At 41.6% G+C, this 26,327-nt stretch overlaps 1 protein-coding gene and 1 long non-coding RNA gene across 4 annotated transcripts in view; both read right to left on the bottom strand.

The window, feature by feature from the left end:
- Positions 1-26,327, bottom strand: part of LOC139541191 (inactive N-acetylated-alpha-linked acidic dipeptidase-like protein 2) — a 340,439-nt gene that overhangs the window by 144,856 nt on the left and 169,256 nt on the right. For all 3 annotated transcript variants that reach the window (XM_071345568.1, XM_071345567.1, XM_071345569.1), the window contains exons 3-4: positions 23,065-23,338; positions 18,739-18,858 (exon numbers count right to left, since the gene is read on the bottom strand). In XM_071345568.1, the coding sequence (XP_071201669.1) occupies positions 18,739-18,858; positions 23,065-23,338 (394 nt within the window). The remainder of the gene's footprint in view (positions 1-18,738; positions 18,859-23,064; positions 23,339-26,327) is intronic.
- LOC139541193 (uncharacterized) lies at positions 24,351-24,689 on the bottom strand. Its single transcript, XR_011668322.1, has 2 exons — positions 24,464-24,689; positions 24,351-24,403 (listed from the first exon to the last, which is right to left on the bottom strand). It is a non-coding gene; the product is annotated as an uncharacterized lncRNA (long non-coding RNA).

Genomic DNA, 26,327 nt, shown 5'->3' with positions numbered 1-26,327 from the left:
ATATAGGGAAAAATGATACCAAAAAGAATTTACTGAAACTGGTTGCAAATGACGGAGTCACCCATGATTCACCAAACAATATTTTGAAAGAGGAAGCAAAGTACTTTAAACATAAGTTTTCTATTTAGTGTCCTCCATCTCTCCTAACCTTAATCTCTACTAACATCTACTAACCTTTTTTTCTATTAATAATGTAAAAATAACAGCTGTACAGAAAAATTACAGAGGATAAACAGGGGATCCTGAGTGGCGCAGCAGTCTAAGGCACTGCATCACAGTGCTTGAGACATCCCTACAGAGACCCTGGTTCAAATCCAGGCTGTATCACAACCAGCCCTGATTGAGAGAACCATAGGGCAGTGCACAATTGGCCCAGCTTTGTCTGGATTTGGCCAGTTTAGGCCATCATTGTAAATAAGAATTTTGTTCTTAATTTCGAGGCAGAAGATCAGGGTGCATTGCGAGGATCAGGCAACGAGTGGCTAATCTGCCCTTGCCTTCTGTTCTGCTAGCTACCGTTCAATTGCTGGAAAATAAATGGATCGACCTGAAAGCACGTATGTCCTACCAACGGGACATTAAAAACGGTAATATCTTATGTTTCACCAAGTCGTGGCTGAACGACGACATTAAGAACATACAGCTGGCGGGATATACACTCTATCGGCAAGACAGAACAGCAGCCTCTGGTAAGACATGGGGTGGGGGCCTATGCATTTATGTAAACAACAGATGGTGCACAATATCTAAGGAAGTCTCAAAGTTTTGCTCGCCTGAGGTAGAGTATCTCATGATAAGCTTAGACCACACTATCTACCAAGAGAGTTTTCATCTGTATTTTTCATAGCTGTCTACATACCACCACAGAGCGAGGTTGACACTAAAACCACACTCAATGAGCTGTATTCAGCCATATGCAAACAGGAAAACGCTCATCTAGAGGCGGTGCTCCTAGTGGTCTGTGACTTTAATGCAGGGAAACTTAAATCAGTTTAACCGAATTTCTATCCGCATGTTAAATGTGCAACCAGAGGGGAAAAAACATTCGAGACCACCTTTACTCCACACACAGAGATGCATACAAAGCTCTCCCTCACCCTCCATTTGGCAAATCAGAACATAACTCCATCCTCCTGATTCCTGCTTACAAGCAAAAATTTAAGCAGGAAGCACCAGTAACTCGATTTATAAAAAAGTGGTCAGATGAAGCAGATGCTAAACTAGAGGACTGTTTTGCTAGCACAGACTGGAATATGTTCTGGGATTCTTCCGATGGCATTGAGGAGTACACCACATCAGTCACTGGCTTCATCAATAAGTGCATCGAGGACTTCGTTCCCACAGTGACGGTAGGTACGTACATACCCCAACCAGAAGCCATGGATTACAGGCAACATTCTCACTGAGCTAAAGGGTAGAGCTGCCGCTTCAAGCAGCGGGACTCTAACCCGGCAGCTGATAAGAAATTCCGCTATGCCCTCCGACAAACCATCAAATAGGCAAAGCATCAATACAGGATTAAGATCGAATCGTACTACACTGGCTCTGACGCTCGTCGGATGTGGCAGGGCTTGCAAACTCTTACAGACTGAGCTGTCCAGAGACACGAGCCTACCAGATGAGCTAAATAACTTCTATGCTCTTATCTAGCCAAGTAACACTGAAACATGCATGAGAACATCAGCTGTTCCAGATGACAGTGTGATATCGCTCTCTGCAGCCGATGTGAGTAAGACCTTTAAACAGGTCAACATTCACAAGGCCGCTGGACAAGATGGATTACCTGGACGTGTACTGCGAGCATGCGCTGACCAACTGGCAAATGTCTTCACTGACATTTTCAACCTCTCCCTGTCTGAGTCTGTAAAACCAACATGTTTCAAGCAGACCACCATAGTCCCTGTGCCCAATAACACCAAGGTAACCTGCATAAATGACTACCAACCCGTAGCACTCACGTCTGTAGCAATGAAATGCTTTGAAAGGCTGGTCATGGCTCACATCAACACCATTATCCCAGAAACCCTAGACCCACTCCAATTTGCATACCACACCAACAGATTCACAGATGATGCAATCTCTATTGCACTCCACACTGCCCTTTCCCACCTGGACAAAAGGAATACCTATGTGAGAATGCTATTCATTGACTACAGCTCAGCATTCAACAGCATAGTGACCTCAAAGCTCACCACCAAGCTAAGGACCCTGGGACTAAACACCTCCCTCTGCAACTGGATCCTTGACTTCCTGATGGGCCACCCCCAGGTGGTAAGGGTAGGTAACAACACATCCACCACGCTGATCCTCATCACGAGGACCCCTCAGGGGTGCATGCTCAGTCCCCTCCTGTACTCCCTGTTCACCGACGACTGCACGGCTAGGCACAACTCCAACACCATCATTAAGTTTGCTGATGACACAATAGTGTCAACATCACCGACAACGATGAGAGCCTATAGGGAGGAGGTCAGAGACCTGACCGTGTTGTGTAAGGACAACAACTTCTCCCACAACGTGATCAAGACAAAGGAGATGACTGTGGACTACAGGAAAAGGAGGACCGAGCACGCCCCCAATCCCATCGACGGGGCTATAGTGGAGCAGGTTGAGAGCTTCAAGTTCCTTGGGTCCACCACACCAACAAACTAACAAGGTCCAAGCACACCAAGACAGTCGTAAAGAGGGCACGACAAAACCTATTCCCCCTCAGGAGACTGAAAAGATTTGGCATGGGTCCTCAGACACTCAAAAGGTTTTACAGCTGCAACATCGAGAGCATCCTGACGGTTTGCATAACTACCTGGTATGGCAACTGCTCGGCCTCCGACCGCAAGGCACTACAGAGGGTAATGCGTACGGCCCAGTACATCACTGGGGCCAAGTGTCCTGCCATCCAGGACCTCTATACCAGGCGGTGTCAGAGGAAGGCCCTAAAAATTGTCAAAGACTCCAGCCACCCTAGTCATAGACTGTTCTCTCTGCAACCGCACGGCAAGCGATACCGGAGCGCCAAGACTAGGTCCAAGAGGCTTCTAAACAGCTTCTACCCCCAAGCCATAAGACTCCTGAACAGCTAATCAAATGGCTACCCAGACTATTTGCCCCCCCCCCCCCCCCCCCATCCCCTAACCTGCTGCTACTCTCTGTAGCATCTATGCGTAGCCACTTTAATAACCCTACCTGCATGTACATAATTACTTTAACTACCTCGACACCGGTGCCCCAGGACATTGATATTGATACATTGACTCTGAACCGGTAACCCCTGTAAAAATTCAAGCCAAATGCATAGCGCACAGAATAACAAAGGTATTGTTGGATATTATTACTAATCTTAATCAGACAGGTTTTAACAGTTGAAGTCGGAAGTTTACATACACTTAGGTTGGAGTCATTAAAACTTGTTTTTCAACCACTCCACAAATGTCTTGTTGACAAACTATAGTTTTTGCAAGTCGGTTAGGACATCTACTTTGTGCATTTTTCCAACAATTGTTTACAGACAGATTATTTCACTTATAATTCACTGTATCACAATTCCAGTGGGTCAGGAGTTTACATACACTAAGTTGACTGTGCCTATAAACAGATTGTAAAACTCCAGAAAATAATGTCATGGCTTTAGAAGCTTCTGATAGTCTAATTGGCATAATTTGAGTCAATTGGAGCTTTACCTGTGGATGTATTTCAAGGCCTACCTTCAAACTCAGTACCTCTTTCTTGACATCATGGGAAAATCAAAAGAAATCAGCCAAGACCTCAGAAAAAAATTGTGGACCTCCACAAGTTTGGTTCATCCTTGGGAGCAATTTCCAAACTCCTGAAGGTACCACGTTCATCTGTACAAACAATAGTATGCAAGTATAAACACCATGGAACCACGCAGCCGTCACACCGCTCAGGAAGGAGACATGTTCTGTCTCCTAGAGATGAACATACTTTGGTGCGAAAAGTGCAAATCAATCCCAGAACAACAGAAAGGACCTTGTGAAGATGCTGGAGGAAACAGGTACAAAAGTATCTATATCCACAGTAAAACAAGTCCTATGTCGACATAACTTGAAAGGCCTCTCAGCAAGGAAGAAGCCACTGCTCCAAAACCGCCATAAAAAAAGCCAGACTACGGTTTGCAACTGCACATGGGGACAAAGATCGTACTTTTTGGAGAAATATCCTCTGGACATGAAACAAAAATAGAACTGTTGACCATAATGACCATCGTTATGTTTGGAGGAAAAAGGGGGGGGCTTGCAAGCCAAAGAACACCATCCTAACCGTGAAGCATGGGGTGGCAGCATCATGTTGTAGGGGTGCTTTGCTGCAGGAGGGACTGGTGCACTTCACAAAATAGATGGCATCATGAGGCAGGACAATTATGTGGATATATTGAAGCAACATCTCAAGACATCGGTCAGGAAGTTAAAGCTTGGTCGCAAATGGATCTTCCAAATGGACAATAACCCCAAGCATACTTCCAAAGTTGTGGTAACATGACTTAAGGACAACAAAGTCAAGGTATTTGAGTCGCCGTCACAAAGCCTTGACCTTAAACCTATATACATTTTTATGGGCAAAACTAAAAAAGCGTGTGCGAGCAAGGAGGCCTACAAACCTGACTCAGTTACACCAGCTCTGTCAGGAGGAATGGGCCAAAATTCACCCAACTTATTGTGGGATGCTTGAGGAAGGCTACCCGAAACATTTGACCCAAGTTAAACAATTTAAAGGCAATGCTACCAAATACTAATTGAGTGTATGTAAACTTCTGACCCACTGGGAATGTGATGAAAGAAATAAAAGCTAAAATAAATAATTCTCTCTACTATTATTCTGACATTTCACATTCTTAAAATAAAGTGGTGATCCTAACTGACCTAAGAATTTTTACTTGGATTAAATGTCAGGAATTGTGAAAAACTGAGTTTAAATGTAAACTTCCGACTCCAACTGTATATATATATATATATATATATATATATATATATATATATATATATATATATATATATGTGTGTATGTATATGGGTGTGTGTGTGTGTGTGTGTGTATGTATGTATGTATGTATGTAAACTCAGCAAAAAAAAGAATCATCCCTTTTTCAGGACCCTGTCTTTCATGTAAACTTCCGACTTCAACTGTAAATGTAATATTTAAGTTTGTATTTTTTTATTCATTTGCAAAAATGTTTAAAAACCTGTTTTTGCTTTGTCGTTATGGGGTATTGTGTGTAGATTGCTGCGGGAAAATAACAATTGAATCCGTTTTAGAATAAGGCTGTGATGTAACAAAATGTTGAGAAAGTCAAGGGGTATGAATACTTTCTGAATGCACTGTATACATTTACAACAAAATATATTGGGGATCGGAAATGATGCAGATAATAAAATTAATGGAAGCTACAATCTATCTGCAATATTAACGCTGATCTACCCCCTAAATTTTTTTGTAATAATAATAAGTTACCAAGGATATTCCTTCACCATAAGAATGAGAAAGGAAGAAAACATATGCAAGTCTCCTTATGGCTGCTTTTACAAGTATTAGAACGACTACATATGATCTCTTGATACTATTTCAACCTGCGAAGCATAATTTAACCACATACCTGAAAGCTGTTCACTTTGTCTGTAATTGCTCTCATTGGCACAAAAAGTACTCATTGAGTGCGAACTCTAAACCCAGACTGCCTGTCTCATTGAAATGGTAAATCAGGATACTTTAATGCAGCACTCTGCATTACTTTGCAATGTGAACATTAGTTCTCCCTCTCCATCATTCACCAGAACCACAAATTAACAGACATCGACATCTATTAGTCCATGTACCTAATATAGATAGAAAGGACCACTTCTATTATATCTGCCATTTCCTCTCACTGTTTAAGAGTGGAATTGGGAGGAAAGGACCGTAATGTCAAGCACGGCACCTTCACACTTTTCTCAGTCCATGAGGGCATTGGACATAAATGCATATAACCCTTGCCATGCAATGTGCCAATTCCACCTGATACTGCAGGCTTCACAATCTAATCACATCTCTGGTGTTGGGTGTTCGAAGACAAGCATCCTCCATGCTCAATCATTTAGAGCTCAATGTCTGGGGCTAATGAGAGAGAAGCTGCCAATGAATGGTAATCACAGCCTGGAAGTGAGGCTTAGATACAGTGGGGTCCATAATCAGTGGCACCTTTGATAAAGACGAGCAAAAAAATACTGTGTAAAAATAAATAATACAAATCCTGAGCTATATTGTATGAATTTTTTTGGGGGGAAACTATATTATTTTATACTAATAATACAATTTCTCAGAGAAATAGATTTTGCTTAACAAGTCATAAAAAAAAATCTCAAAAAGATAGGGATCAAAATTATTGCCACCCCTGTTTAGGGCTAGGCCCCTTTTTTCTCCACTTCCTGTCTGAATGACGTGCCCAAAGTAAACTGCCTGTAGCTCAGGGCCTGAAGCCAGGATATGCATATAAGTGGTACGATTGGAAAGAAAACACTTTGAAGTGTGTAGAAATGTTAAAATAATGTAGCAGAATATAACACCAATAGATATGGTAGGAGAAAATCCAAAGAAAAACCAACCAGATTTATTTTGTTTTGAGAGACCATCCTCGTAGAAATGCAAGAGAAAGGTCATATTGAGAATTAGCTACCTGGATGCAATTCCTATGGCTTCCACAGGGTGTCAGCAGTCTATGTTCAAGGTTTCAGTTTTAGCAGAAGGACACAGTCTTGGAAATTCGTGTTTGCGCACGCTATGAAGACATTACGCACCTGCAAAATCGGGTTTCCTATTGAACATACTTCTATCTGTAAGAAATATTATAGTTTTATTACATTTTAGTGTATCTGAGGAGTAAATAGAAACATATTTTGACTTGTTGAAACAAAATTTAGAGGTAGATTTTCGCATTCCTTTCTCTGCAAGTTGAACGAGTGGATTACTCAAATCGATGGCGCTAACTAAACAGACTTTTTGGGATATAAAGAAGGATTTGATCTAACAAAACGAAACTACATGTTATAGCTGGGACCCTTTCGATGACAAATCAGAGGAAGATTTTCAAAAAGTAAGTGAATATTTTATCGTTATATGTGAATGTATGAAACATGTGCCGGTGGAAAAATATTGTGACGTGGGGCGCCATCCTCACAACAATCGCATGGCATGTTTTCGCTGTAATAGCTACTGTAAATCGGACAGTGCAGTTAGATTAACAAGAATTTAAGCTTTCATCCGATATAAGATATGTACCTAAATGTTTAAAATCCATAATACTTATGATTATTTATTTGAATTGCGCACCGTCCGGTTTCACCAGAAGATGTCCCGCTAGCGGGTCTCCTATCCCTATTAACTCTAGCACCCTCCCACTGGGCAAAGAAGTCAGTTCAACGTTTGGTGGAGTTATCACCATGTCATTGGATTTAGGTTAACAATTGACTGGAAAATTACAACATTCCCTTAAATTGACTTTTTGCAAATCCAATAATTTTACCATGTTGATTCAACATCAAAACACAGATTTTTTTTGTAGAAATGACGTGTAAAAAAGTTTAATCAATCAGTTTTTACCCAGTGGGCTCACCTTGCGAGGATAACAACAGTGAGCCTTTTTCTTTTTATGAGATTGGAGAACACGTTGGGAGGGATCTTAGACCATCCTTGATATTCTTCATCTGTGTTTATGGACTTTCCTCTTCAATTCAAACCACAGGTTTTCAATCATTTTGACCCATATCTTTAAAAAATCTATGTTTTACTAGTTGTTATAGGGCCAATCAGCAGATGAAGCAATAACAAAACAACAACCCACCACTGTTTACGAAACAACCCACCATTGTTTACGGTAAAAAGCTGAGGGATGGGGTTGGAGAAATGTAATCACTCTCAAATGCATTGACAGAGCTATAGATGCAAGGACTTACCATCCATGATACCAAAATTATAGTTTTAACCATATTTTGGCCTATAGAGTGTTTGTTTACATTTATTTATTTACAAACATTGGAGGAAAACAAGTTTATATGTTGGGTTCTGATTTTTATTTAGAATTTTTATTTAACCTTTATTTAACTAGGCAACTCAGTTTAGAACAAATGCTTATTTATGACAACCTACACCGGCCAAACCCGGACGACGCTGGGCCAATTGTGCGCCGCCCTATGGGACTCCCAATCACGGACGGTTGTGATACAGTGCAGTGTCCAATTAACAGTAGCTATTACAGTGAAACAAATACCATGCTATTGTTTGAGGAGAGTGCACAACAACAACAAAAACTTTTATCATGGCAATTGGTTTGATACATTCACCTCTGAAGGTAAATAATGTACCTACATTCAGTAATATTGCACTGATTTGTCATCCTGAGATAAAATGTAGCATAGTTTTGTTTGATAAAATCAATTTTTATGTTCTATTGTAGGAACTGGGGTCTACAGTTTGATCCCACTGCTGTGTCTGGCTCCACACCCACCCCGTCTGGTCATCTAGATGTGTGAAAGTTAGTGTATAAGCTAATGATCTATCATGTATGACATTCCTTGGAGTGTGTAAACTTACATTTTTTATTACCATAGCACTTGTGTATGTTCTCTTTAGTTATGTACTTGAAAATGAATCAATTGACCAATTCGGCACATTTGGGCAAACTCATGGCAGACTTACTCATGTTTTTTGGTTTGTATTATCTTTTACCAGATCTAATGTGTTATATTCTCCTACATTAATTTCACATTTCCACAAACTTCTAAGGATTCCTTTCAAATGGTATCAAGAATCTGCATATCCTTGCTTCAGGTCCTGTGCTACAGGCAGTTAGATTTGGGTATGTAATTTTAGACGAAAATTGAAAAAAAGGGTACAATCCTTAAGAGATAATTAAACTACTGTAAGTTCATAAGTTATTCTTCAAGAATCAATGAGTACACATATCATTAATTTATAAGTCCAAAAATGGATGTAGCAACTGCTGATTGCCCCTTTAAACAACATATTTTTCACTAGGCAGTTGTTTTAGTATGACATAATATACATATTTGTTTTATTGAGTATTCAATTATAGTATTTGTATTATTTATTTCATACAGTCTTTTTTGCTAATCTTTATCAAGGGTGCCAATAATTATGGACCCGATTGTATATCTGACCCTTACATGACAGGGAAAAGGCTGGTGGGAGAGAGATATCAATGGGGCTTCCCATCCGTGTCATCTACTATAGTGCATGATCAGCTTGATAAGGACTCTTTAGTGTTTATTAAAAACATCTAAACATTGTAGATTATGTTATGTTGCGTTACGATTATCCAATAGGGTGAGTATAGAATAGAACCTTACGGAGTATGAGCGGGCAGTCACTTTAAAAATCTATTATCCTTCCCTAGCAAATGACGCCTCGTGTTGTGTGTGTCATTAGAATTCAAACAAGATGTTAAATGATCCAAACATCAATATAATTTTGCCTGTTAACTTGCTTTTTGTCAGAAAGGAGAGTGGCTTGACACAGCATGAACTACTATACCTCTTACAGGCTATGTAGAATGATCAAAGTGCATACAGTAGCTGTACATTCTGCACCTGTCTTATGCTATCCCATCCATCAACACCATATGGTATATAACAGTCCTCCCACAGATCTAGGATCTTAAATTTGACCTACAGTCAGTGGCCAGTGTATTAGGTACACCACCCCATTCATGAAAATGGTTCGCTCCTACAGACAGTGAGTCACGTGGCCATGGTTTGCTATATAAAGCAGGCAGACAGGCATTGAGGCATTCAGTTACTGTATGATTGATCGTTAGAATGGGCAAAACGAGTGACCTAAGCAACTTTGAGCATAGTTTAACCGTCAGTGCCAGGCGTGCCGGTTCCAGTATCTCAGAAACGGCCGGCCTCCTGGGCTTTTCACACACCGCAATGTCTAGGGTTTACAGAGAATAGTGAGACAAACAAAAAACATCCAGTCAGCGGCAGTCCTGTGGGCAAAAACAGCTTGTTGATGAGAGAGGTCGAAGGAGAATGGCATGAATCGTTCAGGCTAACAGGCGGGCCACAAACAATCAAATAACGGCGCAGTACAACAGTGGTGTGCAGAACGGCATCTCGGAACGCACAACTCGTCGGTCCTTGGTCACATATGGGTTATTGTGACTCCAGTGGATCACCAACACTGGACAATTGAGGAGTAGAAAAACATTGCCTGGTTCGACGAATCCCGGTTCCTGTTGTGTCATGCTGGTGGCAGAGTCAAGATTTGGCATAAGCAGCATGAGTCCCCAAAGAATTCTGACTGTTCAGGAAGCAAAGGGTGGTCCGACCCGGTACCAGATGGGTGTATCTAATAAACTGGCCACTGAGTGTATATTGTCACAACAAAATAATCCTGCCGCAACATGACTTTAATGTTTAATCCATAATGTTGCTTGATCGGTGGTTAGGCTATTAGCTGGCCAAAAGTAGGACACATAAAATGTGCAATACTGTAACCGTGTTTTAGTGTGGGGTTTCAGTGGATTTATGTAAATCACGAAGCTGATCAGCATTTCCTGCAGTGCAGGAAAATTCTCAGCAACAAAAGAGTGATCAAATTAAGATCCTACATCTATAGTGGATAACACGTGAATGGGATACTGATCAGGAAGCTTTTAGCTCAGAATCTCAGGATTATTGCACCTCTGATGAATAAATAAAGGTTTCTAAATGGCAAGGTAGAAGCCAGACTATTTTCCAGTAAATAAAAGTACAATTACTGTTGCGTAAACAAAATGTTTACCTATAATGAAATATGATACATTTTTCAATCAGGCTGTGAGTGGTCTATAAAAGTCAGCAATAACACCAAATAGAACTTGATTTTGAGAAGATAGCACTGCAAGAATTGCTGCAAGTACATGATGAAGTGGAACATTTTTAAGCCGTTGTTATAAGATACTGTGTGAGTGGATCGCTCTATGGTGTGTGTACATGCATTTGTGCGAACATACGTGAATACACTAGTAAACAACTGAACATAGAGTACATTTCTAATATTTCCTGTTGAGTTTTATGTTATCAAGTTGTACTCTACTCTAAAAACTGATCCTCATGGACTGAATGTGCACAAGTGGAGGCTACTGAGGGGAGGATGGCTGATAATAAAGGCTGGAATGGAGTCAATGGAATTGTATCAACCACTAGGAAACCACGTGTTTGATACCATTCCATTGACTCCATTCCTGTAACGGCAGCCTTCCTTCTCTACAAGAGAAGAGGAGGTGTAGCAGGGATCGGACCAACACGCAGTGTAGCCAGTGCTCAACATGTTTAATTAAACGATAAACAGAGAACACTTACAAATACAAAATAACAAAAAGTGGCAAACCGATACAGTCCTAGCTGGTGCAGAGAAAACACAGAGACAAGAAACAACCACCCACAAACCCCAACACAAAACAAGCCACCTATATATGATTCCCAATCAGAGACAACACAAAACACCTGCCTCTGATTGGGAACCATATTAGGCCAAACACAGAAACAGACAAACTAGACACACAACATAGAATGCCCACCCAGCTCACGTCCTGACCAATACTAAAACAAGCAAAACACACAAGAACTATGGTCAGAACGTGACAATTCCAGCCATTATTATGAGCCGTCCTCCCCTCAGCAGCATCCACTGGTGTGCACTCACTGTTAAAGATCAATAATCCTTCCCAAACAAATTATGCCAAAGTGTTGTGTGTATCATTAGAGTTTTATCAAGATGTTAAATGATGCAAAGGTCGATTTTACGTGCTGTTCAGTCAGAGACTGGAAGTGGCATTTACCTGATTTTGCCCAAAAAAAGAAAGAGATTTTACAGAAAATTGAGTGTGCTGCTTTTATATTGTCAGAGAACTCTCGAATGGCGGTCTACATACAGTGCATTCGGAAAGTATTCAGACCCCTGGACTTTTTACAGATTTTGTTAGGTTACAGCCTTATTCTACAATGTATTAAATTGTTGTTGTCTCTAATCAATCTACACACAATACCCCATAATGACAAAGCAAAAACAGGTTTTCAGAAATGTTTGCTAACTTTGTTGAAGCACCTTTGGAAGCAATTACAGCCTTGAGTCTTCTTGGATATGATGCTACAAGCTTGGCACACCTGTATTTGGGGAGTTTCTCCTATTCTTCTCTGCAGATCCTTTCAAGCACTGTCAGGTTGGATGGGGAGCATTGCTGCACAGCTATTTTTAGGTCTCTCCAGAGATGTTCGATCAGGTTCAAGTCCGGGCTCTGGCTGGGCCACTCAAGGACATTCCGAGACTTATCCCGAAGCCACTCTTGCGTTGTCTTGGCTGTGTGCTTAGGGTCGTTGTCCTGTTATAAAAGGTCAACATTCGCCCCAGTCTGAGGTCCTGAGCGCTCTGGAGCAGGTTTTCATCGATCTCTCTGTACTTTGCTCTGTTCATCTTTCCCTCGATCCTGACGAGTCTCCCAGTCCCTGCAGCAAAAACACAGCATGATGCTGCCACAACCATGGATAGTGCAAGGTTTCCTACAGATGTGACACTTGGCATTCAGGCCAAAGAGTTTAATCTTGGTTTCATCAGACCAAAGAATCTTGTTTCTTATGGTCTGAGAGTCCTTTAGGTGCCTTTTGGCAAACCAAGTGGGCTGTCATGTGCCTTTTACTGAGGAGTGATTTCCGTCTGGCCACTCTACCACAAAGGCCTGATTGGTGGAGTACTCCAGATGCCTGTCCTTCTGGAAGGTTCTCCCATCTCCACAGAGGAACTCTGGAGCTCTGTCAGAGTCACCATCGGGTTCTTGGTCATCTCCCTGACCAAGGCCCTTCGTCCCCAATTGCTCAGTTTGGCCAGGCGGCCAGCTCTAGGAAGTCTTGGTGGTTCTAAACTTCTTCCATGTAAGAATAATGGAGGCCAGTGTGTTTTTGGGGACCTTCAATGCCGTAGAAATGATTTGGTACCCTTCCCCAGATCTGCGTCTCAACACAATCCTGTCTCAGAGCACTACAGACAATTCCTTCAACCTCATGCCTTGGTTTTTGCTCTGACATGCACTGTCAACTGTGGGACCTTACATAGACAGGTGTGTGCCTTTCCAAATCATGTCCAATCAATTGAATTTACCACAGGTGGAGTCCAATCAAGTTGTAGAAACATCTCATGGATGATCAAAAGAAACAGGATGCACCTTAGCTCAATTTCGAGTCTTTTATCAAAGGGTCTGAATACTTATGTAAATAAGTTATTTCAGTTTTTTTATATATAAATTTGCAAGCATTTCTAAAAACCTGTTTTTGCTTTGTCATTAAGGGGTATTGTGTGTAGAAAACTAGAAATAAATGACATTGCCATAGCTTCCTGAAATTATATGTACATAATATCCACTATACTGTGTATATGACTAAGGCAACAGTCCTAGCTCACAGTTAGAGGATAACACAATAAATGGCTAGGTACTGATCAGGAAGCTATTAGCCCAGCCACAACATCTCAGATTGAAAACACCTCAGATAAGTCACTCAACCTTCGCTAATTATGAAATTACCAAACACAAGGTATTCGACAGTAAAAGACAGGAGAGCATGTACAATTAGCCTACTGGTGCACATGTCCTTTATCTTATCCATTTGTAACCCGTTTCAAGAAACTAGGCATATGTCGCAGGCATTTGTCGCAGGTCACAACCTCACACGAGAGCCATTTGAACGTAATCTTTTTTAAATTTTATTATCAAAATGTGTTTTTTGGCAGTAATGCCTTCTCAACCATGTGCCTTAATAACAAACTTGTATGCCATCTGGAAATACGAATAAATTGCTAAATTACAAGCCTAGTTGGTTTAGCCACAGAAAACGACAGCAACCTTCCCACTAGCTGTAACGCTTGTCATCTGGAGGAGAAGAGGAGGACCAATGCGCAGCGTGGTAAGTGTCCATATTGTTTTAATAAGAATACTGAACACTAAACAAAAACAATAAAACGACAAACGAACAGTCCTGTACGGTGAAGCAAAACACAGAACAGAAAATAATCACCCACGACACACAATGACAAACAGGCTACCTAAATATGGCTCCCAATCAGAGACAACGACTGACACCTGCCTCTGATTGAGAACCATACTAGGCCCAACACATAGAAATCTACCAACAGAACAAAACATAGAAAAACAACATAGAATGCCCACCCCAACTCACGCCCTGACCAAACTAAAATAAAGACATAAAAAAGGAACTAAGGTCAGAACGTGACACTAGCCATGATTGGCTGAGATAATGAGTGGGCTGGACTTGCTGAGAGGTGAGTTCGGATTGGTCTGCCATATAGCACGCTTCTGTCTATTTGAGCTGGTTAGTACGTGTAGGTAATCATGTCTAATGCGGCTTAAAAAAAAATATATATTGCTTAGTATAAGTGCATAAGTGTTGCTCTCCACTTTCTGGAGGACCTACTTTTGAAATCAGTGGAATTAGAGTATGATAGCTAAGGAGATGGAGAAAACACCTGTCTCTGGATTGCATCTTCAAACTAACAATGGCATCCGTGACAGGGAGAAGCATCCAGCCATGATGTATACAGTTAAGATAGTCAAGCTAGCTAAATTTTCAGATATTACACATTTCTAATTTTGACATAGTATTTTAATTTCAAGTTAAAGTGAACTGTTAGCTAGCTAGCTAACGTTAGCTGGCCGGCTCGCTAGCTAACGTTATGTGTATGATCTTATTATTCGTATCTCAGAGCCATGCCATGCTGTTGTTAGGACAGAATGCTCGGATCAACCGATAAAGAGATTGGTGGAGCTAAAGCTTAAGAGGGTGTGAACGATCCTGAATGGGTGTAGACAAAGAAGAGCTCTCCAGTAGGTAACAAAAACAATCAAAGTCCATTTTCTCAAAAGTGAGGTTACAAGTTTATCAACTTTCAAAGCAGAATTACTTTCCCATTGTTCCTCAAATGCAGTGTATGATGTATCATTTTGTAGCTCTGTGTCTCTGCTTTTATCCAATGTAAAAAACACAATTTCAAAATTTGCTACATAATCAAATAAAATAACATTTTATTTGTCACATACACATGGTTAGCAGATGTTAATGCAAGTGTAGCGAAATGCTTGTTCCGACAATGCAGTAATAACCAACGAGTAATCTAACCTAACAATTCCACAACTACTACCTTATACACACAAGTGTAAAGGGATAAAGAATATGTACATAAAGATATATGAAATAGTGATGGTACAGAACGGCATAGGCAAGATGCAGTAGATGGTATCGAGTACAGTATATACATATGAGATGAGTAATCTAGGGTACGTAAACATAAAAGTGGCTAGTGATACATTTTTCATCAATTTCCATCAATTTCCATTATTAAAGTGGGCTGGAGTTGAGTCAGTATGTTGGCAGCAGCCACTCAATGTTAGTGGTGGCTGTTTAACAGTCTGATGGCCTTGAGATAGAAGCTGTTTTTCAGTCTCTCGGTCCCTGCTTTGATACACCTGTACTGACCTCGCTTTCTGGATGATAGCGGGGTGAACAGGCAGTGGCTCGGGTGGTTGTTGTCTTTGATGATCTTTATGGCCTTCCTGTGACATCGGGTGGTGTAGGTGTCCTGGAGGGCAGGTAGTTTGCCCCCAGTGATGCGTTGTGCAGACCTCACTACGCTCTGGAGAGCCTTACGGTTGTGGACGGAGCAGTTGCCGTACCAGGCGTTGATACAGACCGAATCAAGGCGGTTGGTCACATTTATCAATGATGTTGTAACTAGTCTGTGAAAATCAATAATGACACCAACACGTGTGATGTTTTGAGCGGAGAGCACCAAAAATTGGGGGCATGTTAGGTAAACAAAGATACAGCATTCTGAATGATGCTGCATCTGGAGAGGAACAGATTAAATCAAGGTACTCCATGCAAATGGGATGCTCAGAGAGGCGCAACGGGTAAACACTTTCACAGTGCTGGATATGATGAGATGCTTATTCTTAATCTCCTAGTAACACCCCAACATTAAACAAAGCAGGCACAGTTCATTTTGGGTGATTACAGAGCAATGAGATTGTGAGAAAATCCTCCAAATGCATCAGTAAACTAGGCGCTCAAATTTAAGGTCACAATGTGGACCCCATTTACTGATCCTGCTACTTTTCTCTCTAAATAATCCATTGTGCAAAGTAAATATTGTGGCACTTGTTTCCAGACGGAATACCACAACAACAATAACAAGGTAACACAGAACAAACAGGCTACCATCAGTCCCGAAACAAGGTAACTCAGAACAAACAGGCTACCATCAGTCCTGAAACAAGGTAACTCAGAACAAACAGGCTACCATCAGTCCTGAAACAAGGTAACTCAGAACAAACAGGCTACCATCAGACCTGAAACAAGGTAACTCAGAACAAACAGGCTACCATCAGTCCTGAAACAAGGTAACTCAGAACAAACAGGCTACCATCAGTCCTGAAACAAGGTAACTCAGAACAAACAGGCTACCATCAGTCCTGAAACAAGGTAACTCAGAACAAACAGGCTACCATCAGACCTGAAACAAGGTAACTCAGAACAAACAGGCTACCATCAGTCCTGAAACAAGGTAACTCAGAACAAACAGGCTACCATCAGTCCTGAAACAAGGTAACTCAGAACAAACAGGCTACCATCAGTCCTGAAACAAGGTAACTCAGAACAAACAGGCTACCATCAGTCCTGAAACAAGGTAACTCAGAACAAACAGGCTACCATCAGTCCTGAAACAAGGTAACTCAGAACAAACAGGCTACCATCAGTCCTGAAACAAGGTAACTCAGAACAAACAGGCTACCATCAGTCCTGAAACAAGGTAACTCAGAACAAACAGGCTACCATCAGTCCTGAAACAAGGTAACTCAGAACAAACAGGCTACCATCAGTCCTGAAACAAGGTAACTCAAGTGATTAAAAAAAGATACAGTACAAGGTTTATGGTTTATATTTTTTAAAGTAAAAACATTTAATAAAACGGACCTGGTGGTGACATAAATATTGTACTAAAAGCTACAATTGATCACTAGGCTACTTTCTCTGAATTCAAAGCATTGTCAAAAATAAAACATACAAAAAGGAACCCTTCCATTACATTAATCATAATGAATAATGTGTCATTATCAGTAAACCATCAGCCTGACATCGGACTGACATCGGACTGACATCGGACTGACATTGGACTGACATCGGACTGACATTGGACTGACATCGGACTGACATTGGACTGACATTGGACTGACATCGGACTGACATTGGACTGACATCGGACTGACATTGGACTGACATTGGACTGACATCGGACTGACATCGGACTGACATCGGACTGACATCGGACTGACATTGGACTGACATCGGACTGACATCGGACTGACATCGGACTGACATCGGACTGACATCGGACTGACATCGGACTGACATCGGACTGACATTGGACTGACATCGGACTGACATTGGACTGACATCGGACTGACATTGGACTGACATCGGCATGGCTGGGTTATTGGATGTGGTTCAACTCTATTCACAGTCTCTTTGAGGTTTCCTACATGTTCATGGAGCAGTCAAATACTGAACATCCATCTTAGGTAAAAATACAGAGATACAAATGATCATTGTAATAGACGAAAGACACTGAGACACAAATAAAACACAGAACTCTCTGTCAAAACACCTGTAGCAGTACTGTTTCAATGACCAACCAGTGACATGGGTAGATAGATGAAAGAATGTTGATAATACTCAGCGCTGATCTGAAGTCTAAACACACCAGCACTGACCTTTTCACTTAATTATACATTATAATTAGTGTGATTATGTGTGAGCTCCCAGCCTATATTTCCTCCCAATCAAAGGAACTGCACTAGTGCAAGCAACATTAATAAGTCATTGAGTTGTGGACAAGAGATGAAAAGGTAACTGGTCTGTTTTAGTTTTTAGTTTAGTTGTTTTTTGGTGGGACTACATGATCACAGTATTTGAATATTTTGCAAATATACTGTACACACACACATTCACATACACATATAGACATGTGGTTAGCATGTACTGTAGTAAGACAGAGATGCAAAATTAACAACAATTAAGATTCTGTACCCCACAGTCAGCAGTTCTTCCACTAAGCTGCCATGCAGAAGTCACCTTCACAGATTAAACAGGCTTCATCACAATGGGCTCAGGATCATCAATCTACATTTGGTCTATTTAAAAAAATAATAAGCCATAATGACGCACACAAACTAGTTAGTACCAGTCATTCCATTCTAGCCCATTTAATGGTTGTCGCTTAGCCAGAATAAGATGCATTTTACATGATTGAATATGACTTTCGGTTTAATTACATTTGCTTTAATTGTTCAGTATGTTTGTTTGTGCAGTAGAGTGCTGTTTAATAGCAAACATCATATGAGATACTGTATTACTATCCTTTTGCTCAGACCACTGACATCTAGCCAGGCTACCCAACCACATCGCTCCGGCCAAGCGCTATGCCTAGTAGCATTTCTTCTCCACGTAGCGATAGATAAAGCAGGGGCATTAAATTCAGTATGAGTCGTCAGGCTAACTGACATCACCCTGGGGGTCACACAACACATAGCAACCAGCCTGCCTCTGAATATTACACCCTGTATCTTAAAATATTAGATATTGATCGAAAATTAAATTTGATGGAAGTCCAACTTTTGATTCTTACCTTGTAAAGTAAGGGCGCTTGTCCAAGTTTTAATAGCGCAATTTGGTTGGTGACATTCATTGTAGTTCTGGCTCTTCTCATGTCCTCCAAACCTCCATACTGCACATCCACTACTACCGCCTTAAATGGAGAAAGGAGAAAATAAATATCAGGCTACATTAAACCATTGGTACAAAAGGCAAAAATTCTGAATGGCAACTGAATCGGAAATAATAGGTGCAAACATTTTGCAAATGGCATCCACAATCACACCTGTGGCAGGGTTTGGAAGGCACAATAATGACTAATGAATGTCTGTCTGTGTGCTGGAGGAGCCAGACTGAAAGTTAAAGAAAAGTCTTGGAGTTGAGCGAGGAGTCACAGCAGCGATGCTATTTCTGAGTGGGACTCTCCTGCTGCATTACCTGGGCCCAATTCATTTTTCATGTGGCCTGGGGGCAAATGAAATGCGATGCCGGTAAGCAGAGTACATCTCGTTTGCATGAGGAGAACAGGGGAGTGGGAGATTTATCATCCTTGTCAGCATTTGCATCATAAAAGCGCTCCGTTAAACTCTACGGAACAGACACCAAATTGAAATACAGAGAGATTTCTAGTCTGACTGAGATTCTCTTTTTTCTTTCCAGAGGTAATGAAATTAACGATGTTGCTTGCCGCACTGAGCGTATTTCTTCTGTACACCAGATGAATTCTTCCCTGTTCACTATTCATCTGGCCTATGTGGTGGATGAGGGAGGCAATGTTTGTTTCTCCATCAGCCTGATTGAAAGTAGCAAAAATCCCCCAATAATGAACTATTATCATGTTGAGGAGTTAAATTGCCACCTCAATCAGGGGCTGTTATTATGCCTCAGACAGAGAGGGTGGCAACATGCCCTGCTTGAATGAGGAGCATATTCAATTCCCTCTCAATGAAATGTAAATTTAACACATCTACTGTAACATAATCATACCAGAATGAGAGCCATGCATCACATGCAACAGTAGATCATTACAAACATTATAAACACTGGGATTGTTTACTAAAAATCACCCACCTCCACAAACACACACTGCATTAATCAGCATGTCCCAGTATATGAGCTTGGTGTAGTAAAAATTCATAAGGCACTCTGTTGAGGCTTAGATGGGGGTGGACAGGGAGACTGGAAGGGGTAATCATACACCACTGGTCCAGAGAGGTATTGCTGAATTAGTAAGAATATCTATTCCCCTTGGTGCATGTCTTTGTTTGGTCTGGGTCCAGCAGGAGACATCCTGGCACAGGCTCATGTATTTAAAAAGCTATTATGTGGAGTTAACAATCAGAGCCAGAAGAGGCAGTATGCCTTCTTTTCTCTACCCTGCTCTGCTCTGGCTGCTCCTCACTCAGAGTTAAAACACTGCAGTTCTCCAGAGACAGCTTGACAGAAACAATGGCTGAATTAAATGTCTCTGTGTCTATATGAAATTAGATTTTCTTGCTATCAAATATTAACACAAGATGACTTACAGAAAGTGTAATGAGGCAAGGCCATGCATTCATTTTTAAATAGATACTGTCATACTATTTCCTTCTGAGGAGCAAATCTCAAATCAATGGAAATCACCACTAAAAAGAGACAGCGAGATGAAAGATCATGATATAAAGTAAGTCTCAATGTCCGTAATTTTTACGATACCTTATTTACATAAGTATTCAGACCCTTTGCTATGAGACTTAAAATTGAGCTCAGGTGCATCCTGTTTCCATTGATCATCCTTGAGATGTTTCTACAACTTGATTGGAGTTCACCTGTGGTAAATTCAATTGATTGGACATGATTTGGAAAGGCACACACCGGTCTATATGAGGTCCCACAGTTGACAGTGCATGTCAGAGCAAAAACCAAGCCATGAGGTCAAAGGAATTGTCCGTAGAGCTCCGAGACAAGGATTTGCAGCATTGAAGGTCCTCAAGAACATAGTGGCCTCCATCATTCTTAAATGGAAGAAGTTTGGAACCACCAAGACTATCTAGAGCTGGCCACCTGGCCAAACTGAGTAATCGGGGGAGAAGGGCCTTGGTCAGGGAGGTGACCAAGAACCCGATGGTCACTCTGACAGAGGTCCAAAGTTCCTTTGTGGAGATGGGAGAACCTTCCAAAAGGACAACCATTTCTGTAGCACTCCACGAATCAGGCCTTTATGGTAGAGTGGCCAAATGGAAGCCACTCTTCAGTAAATGGAAGAAGCCACTCCTCAGTAAAAGGCACACAAAAGCCCGCTTGGAGCTTCCCAAAAGGCACCTAAAGTGATATTTATGTTTTTGTTTTATACATTTTCAAAAATGTCTAAAAACATGTTTATGCTTTTTCATTATTGGGTATTGTGTGTAGATTGATGAGGGGGAAAAATAAAAAATTAATTTTAGAATAAGGCTGTAACGTAGCAACATTTTGAAAAAGTCAAGGGGCACTGTAGTTTATTGATGTGTTGCATGGCTCAAACAATGATAATTCATTCTTCAAACAGAGCCTGATTACCCTGAGGAGGATCCCCGTCTGACCACTGAAGATGTACAGCTCTACCAAGCTAAAATGGTCTTGTTATACTCCATGTTTGTCATGCCTCCTCCCGATCTCCACCAGGCTGCCCTGTATTACGCACTCCTGCCACCATCATTACGTACACCTGCCTTCCCTCATCACGCGCATCAGCGATATTGGACTCACCTGGACTCAATCACCTGTTTATTACCTCCCTATATTTGTCAGTTCCCCTGCTCTGTTCTCCGCTGCTGCATTGATTGTCGTCTGTCTTTGTGTTTCCCAGTTATGACACTGTTCCTGTCCTGTTGCATGTCCGTTCCAAATGAAATGTCAACTCCCCGTACCTGCTTCTCTTCTGCAGCGTCGTTCCTTACAATGCTGTTGTTGTTGATGATGTTGTTTTCTTCCAGCCTACCTTCCTTCGCTATATTGTTCCAGAGTCATTTTCATTGTAAAGTTGGAGATGATTTGACAAGGCAGTAAAGTACAGTTGGATGACGAAGATAAAGAGAGAATTACATATTTTCTCTGTATGAGAGAAAGATAATGATAGTCACTGCCCAGCTTTAAATAGGACTTTTACCAAATGAACCCCACAAACTCATAAAACAGAATATATTTCTATGCCATTAGTAAGACTGAGTGTGGAACAGCATGATCTTTGAGATTAACTTCCTAATGTTCGCTCTTTAAAAATGTATAGCTGCGCAGTGAATTTGATCTCCATTGCCACTTGAACTTCTATTTCTCTCTATACATCCTCTGATGGCTGGCTTGTGTTAAGGTGGGCTTTTAATGCATGCATATTTCATATATGTTCAATTAGGTTACAACTGTCAGTATGTTTTCCCAGCAAGAGGGGGTGAATTTTTACTCTCTCTCTCTCTCTCTCTCTGTGATCCTGAGAATGGGGAGTGGACTAATGAGAATTGCTCACTGACCTCTCCGTCACAGCGACAGGCTCAGAGATGACAGATCCCATGGAGCCTCAGCCCAGCACATTACTATGGAGTCCCCAGGCCTTTCATCCATCAAACCAGCCATATTTGTTTTTCTAAACTGACGTTTAGATATTGCAAATGCCATTTAATTCAAGGCAGCACACTGAACAGTGCATGGAACCAGGCCTGTGATGGATGGCTTTGACTCCTGTTTTGGGGAGACAGATGCAGAGGACTAGGCTTGGAGTATACTTTGCATTCAGACTTTGTATTCTCCAACTGTTCTCCTGTACCTTTAGCCCACTCAGCCCTCAAGGGGATAACAGCCATTTCCTTCAGACACTCTCTCTATGTGTTCCCCTGGAGACAGAAAGCATAACCTCTAAAAATAGCCCTGCTATATTTCTTATGTCTGCAAGTGTGTGGACAGACTTGCATAATGACTTGGATTAACCTTCAATCTCAAGGATGCATTTGCGCCTGTGTCTTGTAAATATACTGACTGTAGCCAGCAGTGCTCTCATATTCCTGCAGGGAGGGGATGTTTATTGTGACTCATAAAATTGGACTGTGATTTTGATATACCTGAACTGGGAACCAACTTTAACATTTACGTCTTGACCTTTCGCTGTGGCCTTTTGGGTGATCACCGCTGTGAGGGAGAAGCAGGGATGCGAAACAAAGCTAACTGGAGTCAGCCAGGTAGAGAGCAGGGCTGCTGCTACCATTCAAGTCAGGAAAATCACACACACAGATGGTGACAATAGTTGGAGGTGGAAAACCAGGAGATGACTGGGGAACATAGCATTAACCAGCCTGGGGTTAGTGCATTCTGCTGTCCATGCAGAGAATGAGACAGGGTGCGTGTGCTGTACCTCTAGACTGCCCGTGGCAGAGTAGGCAGCGTAGGAGAAGTGTTGGTCTGCCGTGGGGTTGTTGTTGTGGTTCCTGGGGTCACACTGAGCCCCGCTGGGCAGGAAACACTCGTGGCTGGCCCGGTCCACAATTCTGCTGGAGGAGGGGCCAGGCAGGCTGAGGAGGACGCTGTAATTGGACAGCTGGACGTCTGTCAAACCCAGGTCTGTCCACTGTTGGTACAGGTGCTCAGCCCTGGCCTCCTCGTTGTCGTCTGATATGCTAATGAAAGGCCTGATGGGAGACAGAGAAAGAGATGTAGTTATGAATGTCTATTTACTACTGTGTGTGGCAGGAATCCTGGCAGATGCTTTGGAAACAGACTTACCAAAGCAATTACACATTATCAATTTGGCTAATTAACAAATAGTTTATTTTAGTTATTGTTCACACTACCGGTGTTCAGAATATCTGTGACAGAATGAAGTCTACTTTTTTCCATGATATATTTTGAGGACAGTCTTGGTAAATTGGTCTTAACCCAAAAGCGTCTACAGGTCTTAACCCAAATGGTCTTAATCCAAAGCGTCAACATAAATGTCATAATTTCAACAACAAAAAGTAATTTGTCAAGCAACTAGTTACCAACAAATTTTTGGGACAGACAGCATCTCTCAATCATTACCAATTTCAGGTAAACAATTGGTGGTGCTTTTAAGCTAAAATGTGTTGGCGCTTTTAGGGTTAAAATCTGAATAATGACTGAACAGAAAATGTTCTGAACAAATGGATGCACTAATAAAACTGTGAAAAAACTGTGAACACATTACCAACAGATGGTTAAACATGAAGGAGAGGAGTAAAGTGATGATAAAGGTACTCTTCTAGCAGTTTTCAACACTATGATATGATTTATCTACCATACTAAGTAATGCATCTACAATGGCATGCATAATTACTATGAATACAATACAATGTAATATATTTTTATAACTATACATATAATTGATCATGCCAAAATTATGTCAAAGCAGGTAACTGAGCCAAACAGCATTTAATTTAAATTCAAGGAATACTGATGTATGCTATCCTCTAAATCATGACTGATTCAATGTGTTCATGTTCATCTCATCTCTCTCTCCTCATCCAAGATGGCATAGCAGTCAGACGTCCTTTTGTCCTCGTCTTGTCCCGTATATATATATATTTACACCTTTCTTTGCATATCTTTTATATATTTTATTTTCCAAAAACTCAACTTCAAAACGCTTTCCTGCAACCCGCCTCACCAATTACAAAAAAAAAGTATTATTTACCTCAAATCTGAAAATCCACAATAGAAGCTAGCCAGAAGCTAACCTGAAGCTAGCCAGAAGCTAACCTGAAGCTACCCAGAAGCTAGCCAGTTTACTGGCTAACGTTAGTATTTCAGCTAACCACGGTCTGTGGTCATCAGCTATTCCTTTAGCTCGTTAATCTATCGCCACTTTTGTACAACGCGACTCAGACCAGAACATACCGGACCTATTTTTCTCCATATCCCCGGATTTCAACCGCAAGCTCTGGACATTTACACCTTGATTTCGCAGCTAGCTAGCTGCTACCCGTGTGTCTATTGGCTTACGTCGATCCCGGAGAAAACATCAATTATTCCGGAGCCAGCTGAAGAGTTCCATCAGCCACTCCTGGGCTACAATCACCTATCCGGACCCGTTTTACTGCCAATGCGGAGCCCCACCGGGCCTTCACGACTGACTACCGACGTTATCTGCCCGAGGGAGTTATCCAACTGGCACCTCCGTCGCGACGTTACCTGAACGCTAATCGTTAGCTGTCTTATCGGCTGCTATCTGAATAAGTCTATCGGACAATTTTTTCTTGGGTCACTATAACTATATCTATTTTGCCAATTGGATTGATCTCCTCTACCACACGGAACCCCACTAATCTACAGACGGAAACGCACGAGGCGGCTAAAAACAGACCTCCATCCTATGCTAGCTTGCTACCGATAGCCCGGCTAGCTGTCTGAATCGCCGTGACCCCAACCAACCTCTACTCACTGGACCCTTACGATCATTCGACTAAACATGCCTCTCCTTAATGTCAATATGCCTTGTCCATTGCTGTTCTGGTTAGTGTTTATTGGCTTATTTCACTGTAGAGCCTCTAGCCCTGCTCACTATACCTTATCCAACCTTTCAGTTCCACCACCCACATATGCGATGACATCACCTGGTTTCAATGATGTTTCTAGAGACAATATCTCTCTCATCATCACTCAATACCTAGGTTTACCTACACAGTATTCACACCCTACCATACCTTTGTCTGTACATTATTCCTTGAAGCTATTTTATCGCCCCCAGAAACGTCCTTTTACTCTCTGTTCTAGACGTTCTAGACGACCAATTCTCATAGCTTTTAGCCGTACCCTTATCCTACTCCTCCTCTGTTCCTCTGGTGATGTAGAAGTGAATCCAGGCCCTGCAGTGCCTAGCTCCACTCCTATTCCCCAGGCGCTCTCTTTTGATGACTTCTGTAACCGTAATAGCCTTAGTTTCATGCATGTTAACATTAGAAGCCTCCTCCCTAAGTTTGTTTTGTTCACTGCTTTAGCACACTCTGCCAACCCGGATGTTTTAGCCGTGTCTGAATCCTGGCTTAGGAAGATAACCAAAAATTCTGACATTTTCAACCCTAACTACAACATTTTCAGACAAGATAGAACAACCAAAGGGGGCGGTGTTGCAATCTACTGCAAAGATAGCCTGCAGAGTTCTGTCCTACTAGCCAGGTCTGTTCCCAAACAATTTGAACTTCTACTTTTAAAAATCCACCTCTCTAAAAACAAGTCTCTCACCGTTGCCGCCTGCTATAGACCAGCCTCTGCCCCCAGCTGTGCTCTGGACACCATATGTGAACTGATTGCCCCCCATCTATCTTCAGAGCTCGTGCTGCTAGGCGACCTAAACTGGAACATGCTTAACACCCCAGCCATCCTACAATCTAAGCTTGATGCCCTCAATCTCACACAAATTATAAATGAACCTACCAGGTACCACCCCAAAGCCGTAAACACGGGCACCCTCATAGATATCATCCTAACCAACTTGCCCTCTAAATACACCTCTGCTGTTTTCAACCAAGATCTCAGCGATCACTGCCTCATTGCCTGCATCCGTAATGGGTCAGCGGTCAAACGACCTCCACTCATCACTGTCAAACGCTCCCTGAAACACTTCAGCGAGCAGGCCTTTCTAATCGACCTGGCCGGGGTATC

The sequence above is a fragment of the Salvelinus alpinus genome, chromosome 16 (genome assembly GCF_045679555.1).
Source record: "Salvelinus alpinus chromosome 16, SLU_Salpinus.1, whole genome shotgun sequence".
Classification (NCBI taxonomy): Eukaryota; Metazoa; Chordata; class Actinopteri; order Salmoniformes; family Salmonidae; genus Salvelinus; species Salvelinus alpinus.
The sequence above is the reverse complement of the archived record's forward strand: the minus strand, read 5'-3'. Positions and strand labels throughout refer to the sequence as shown.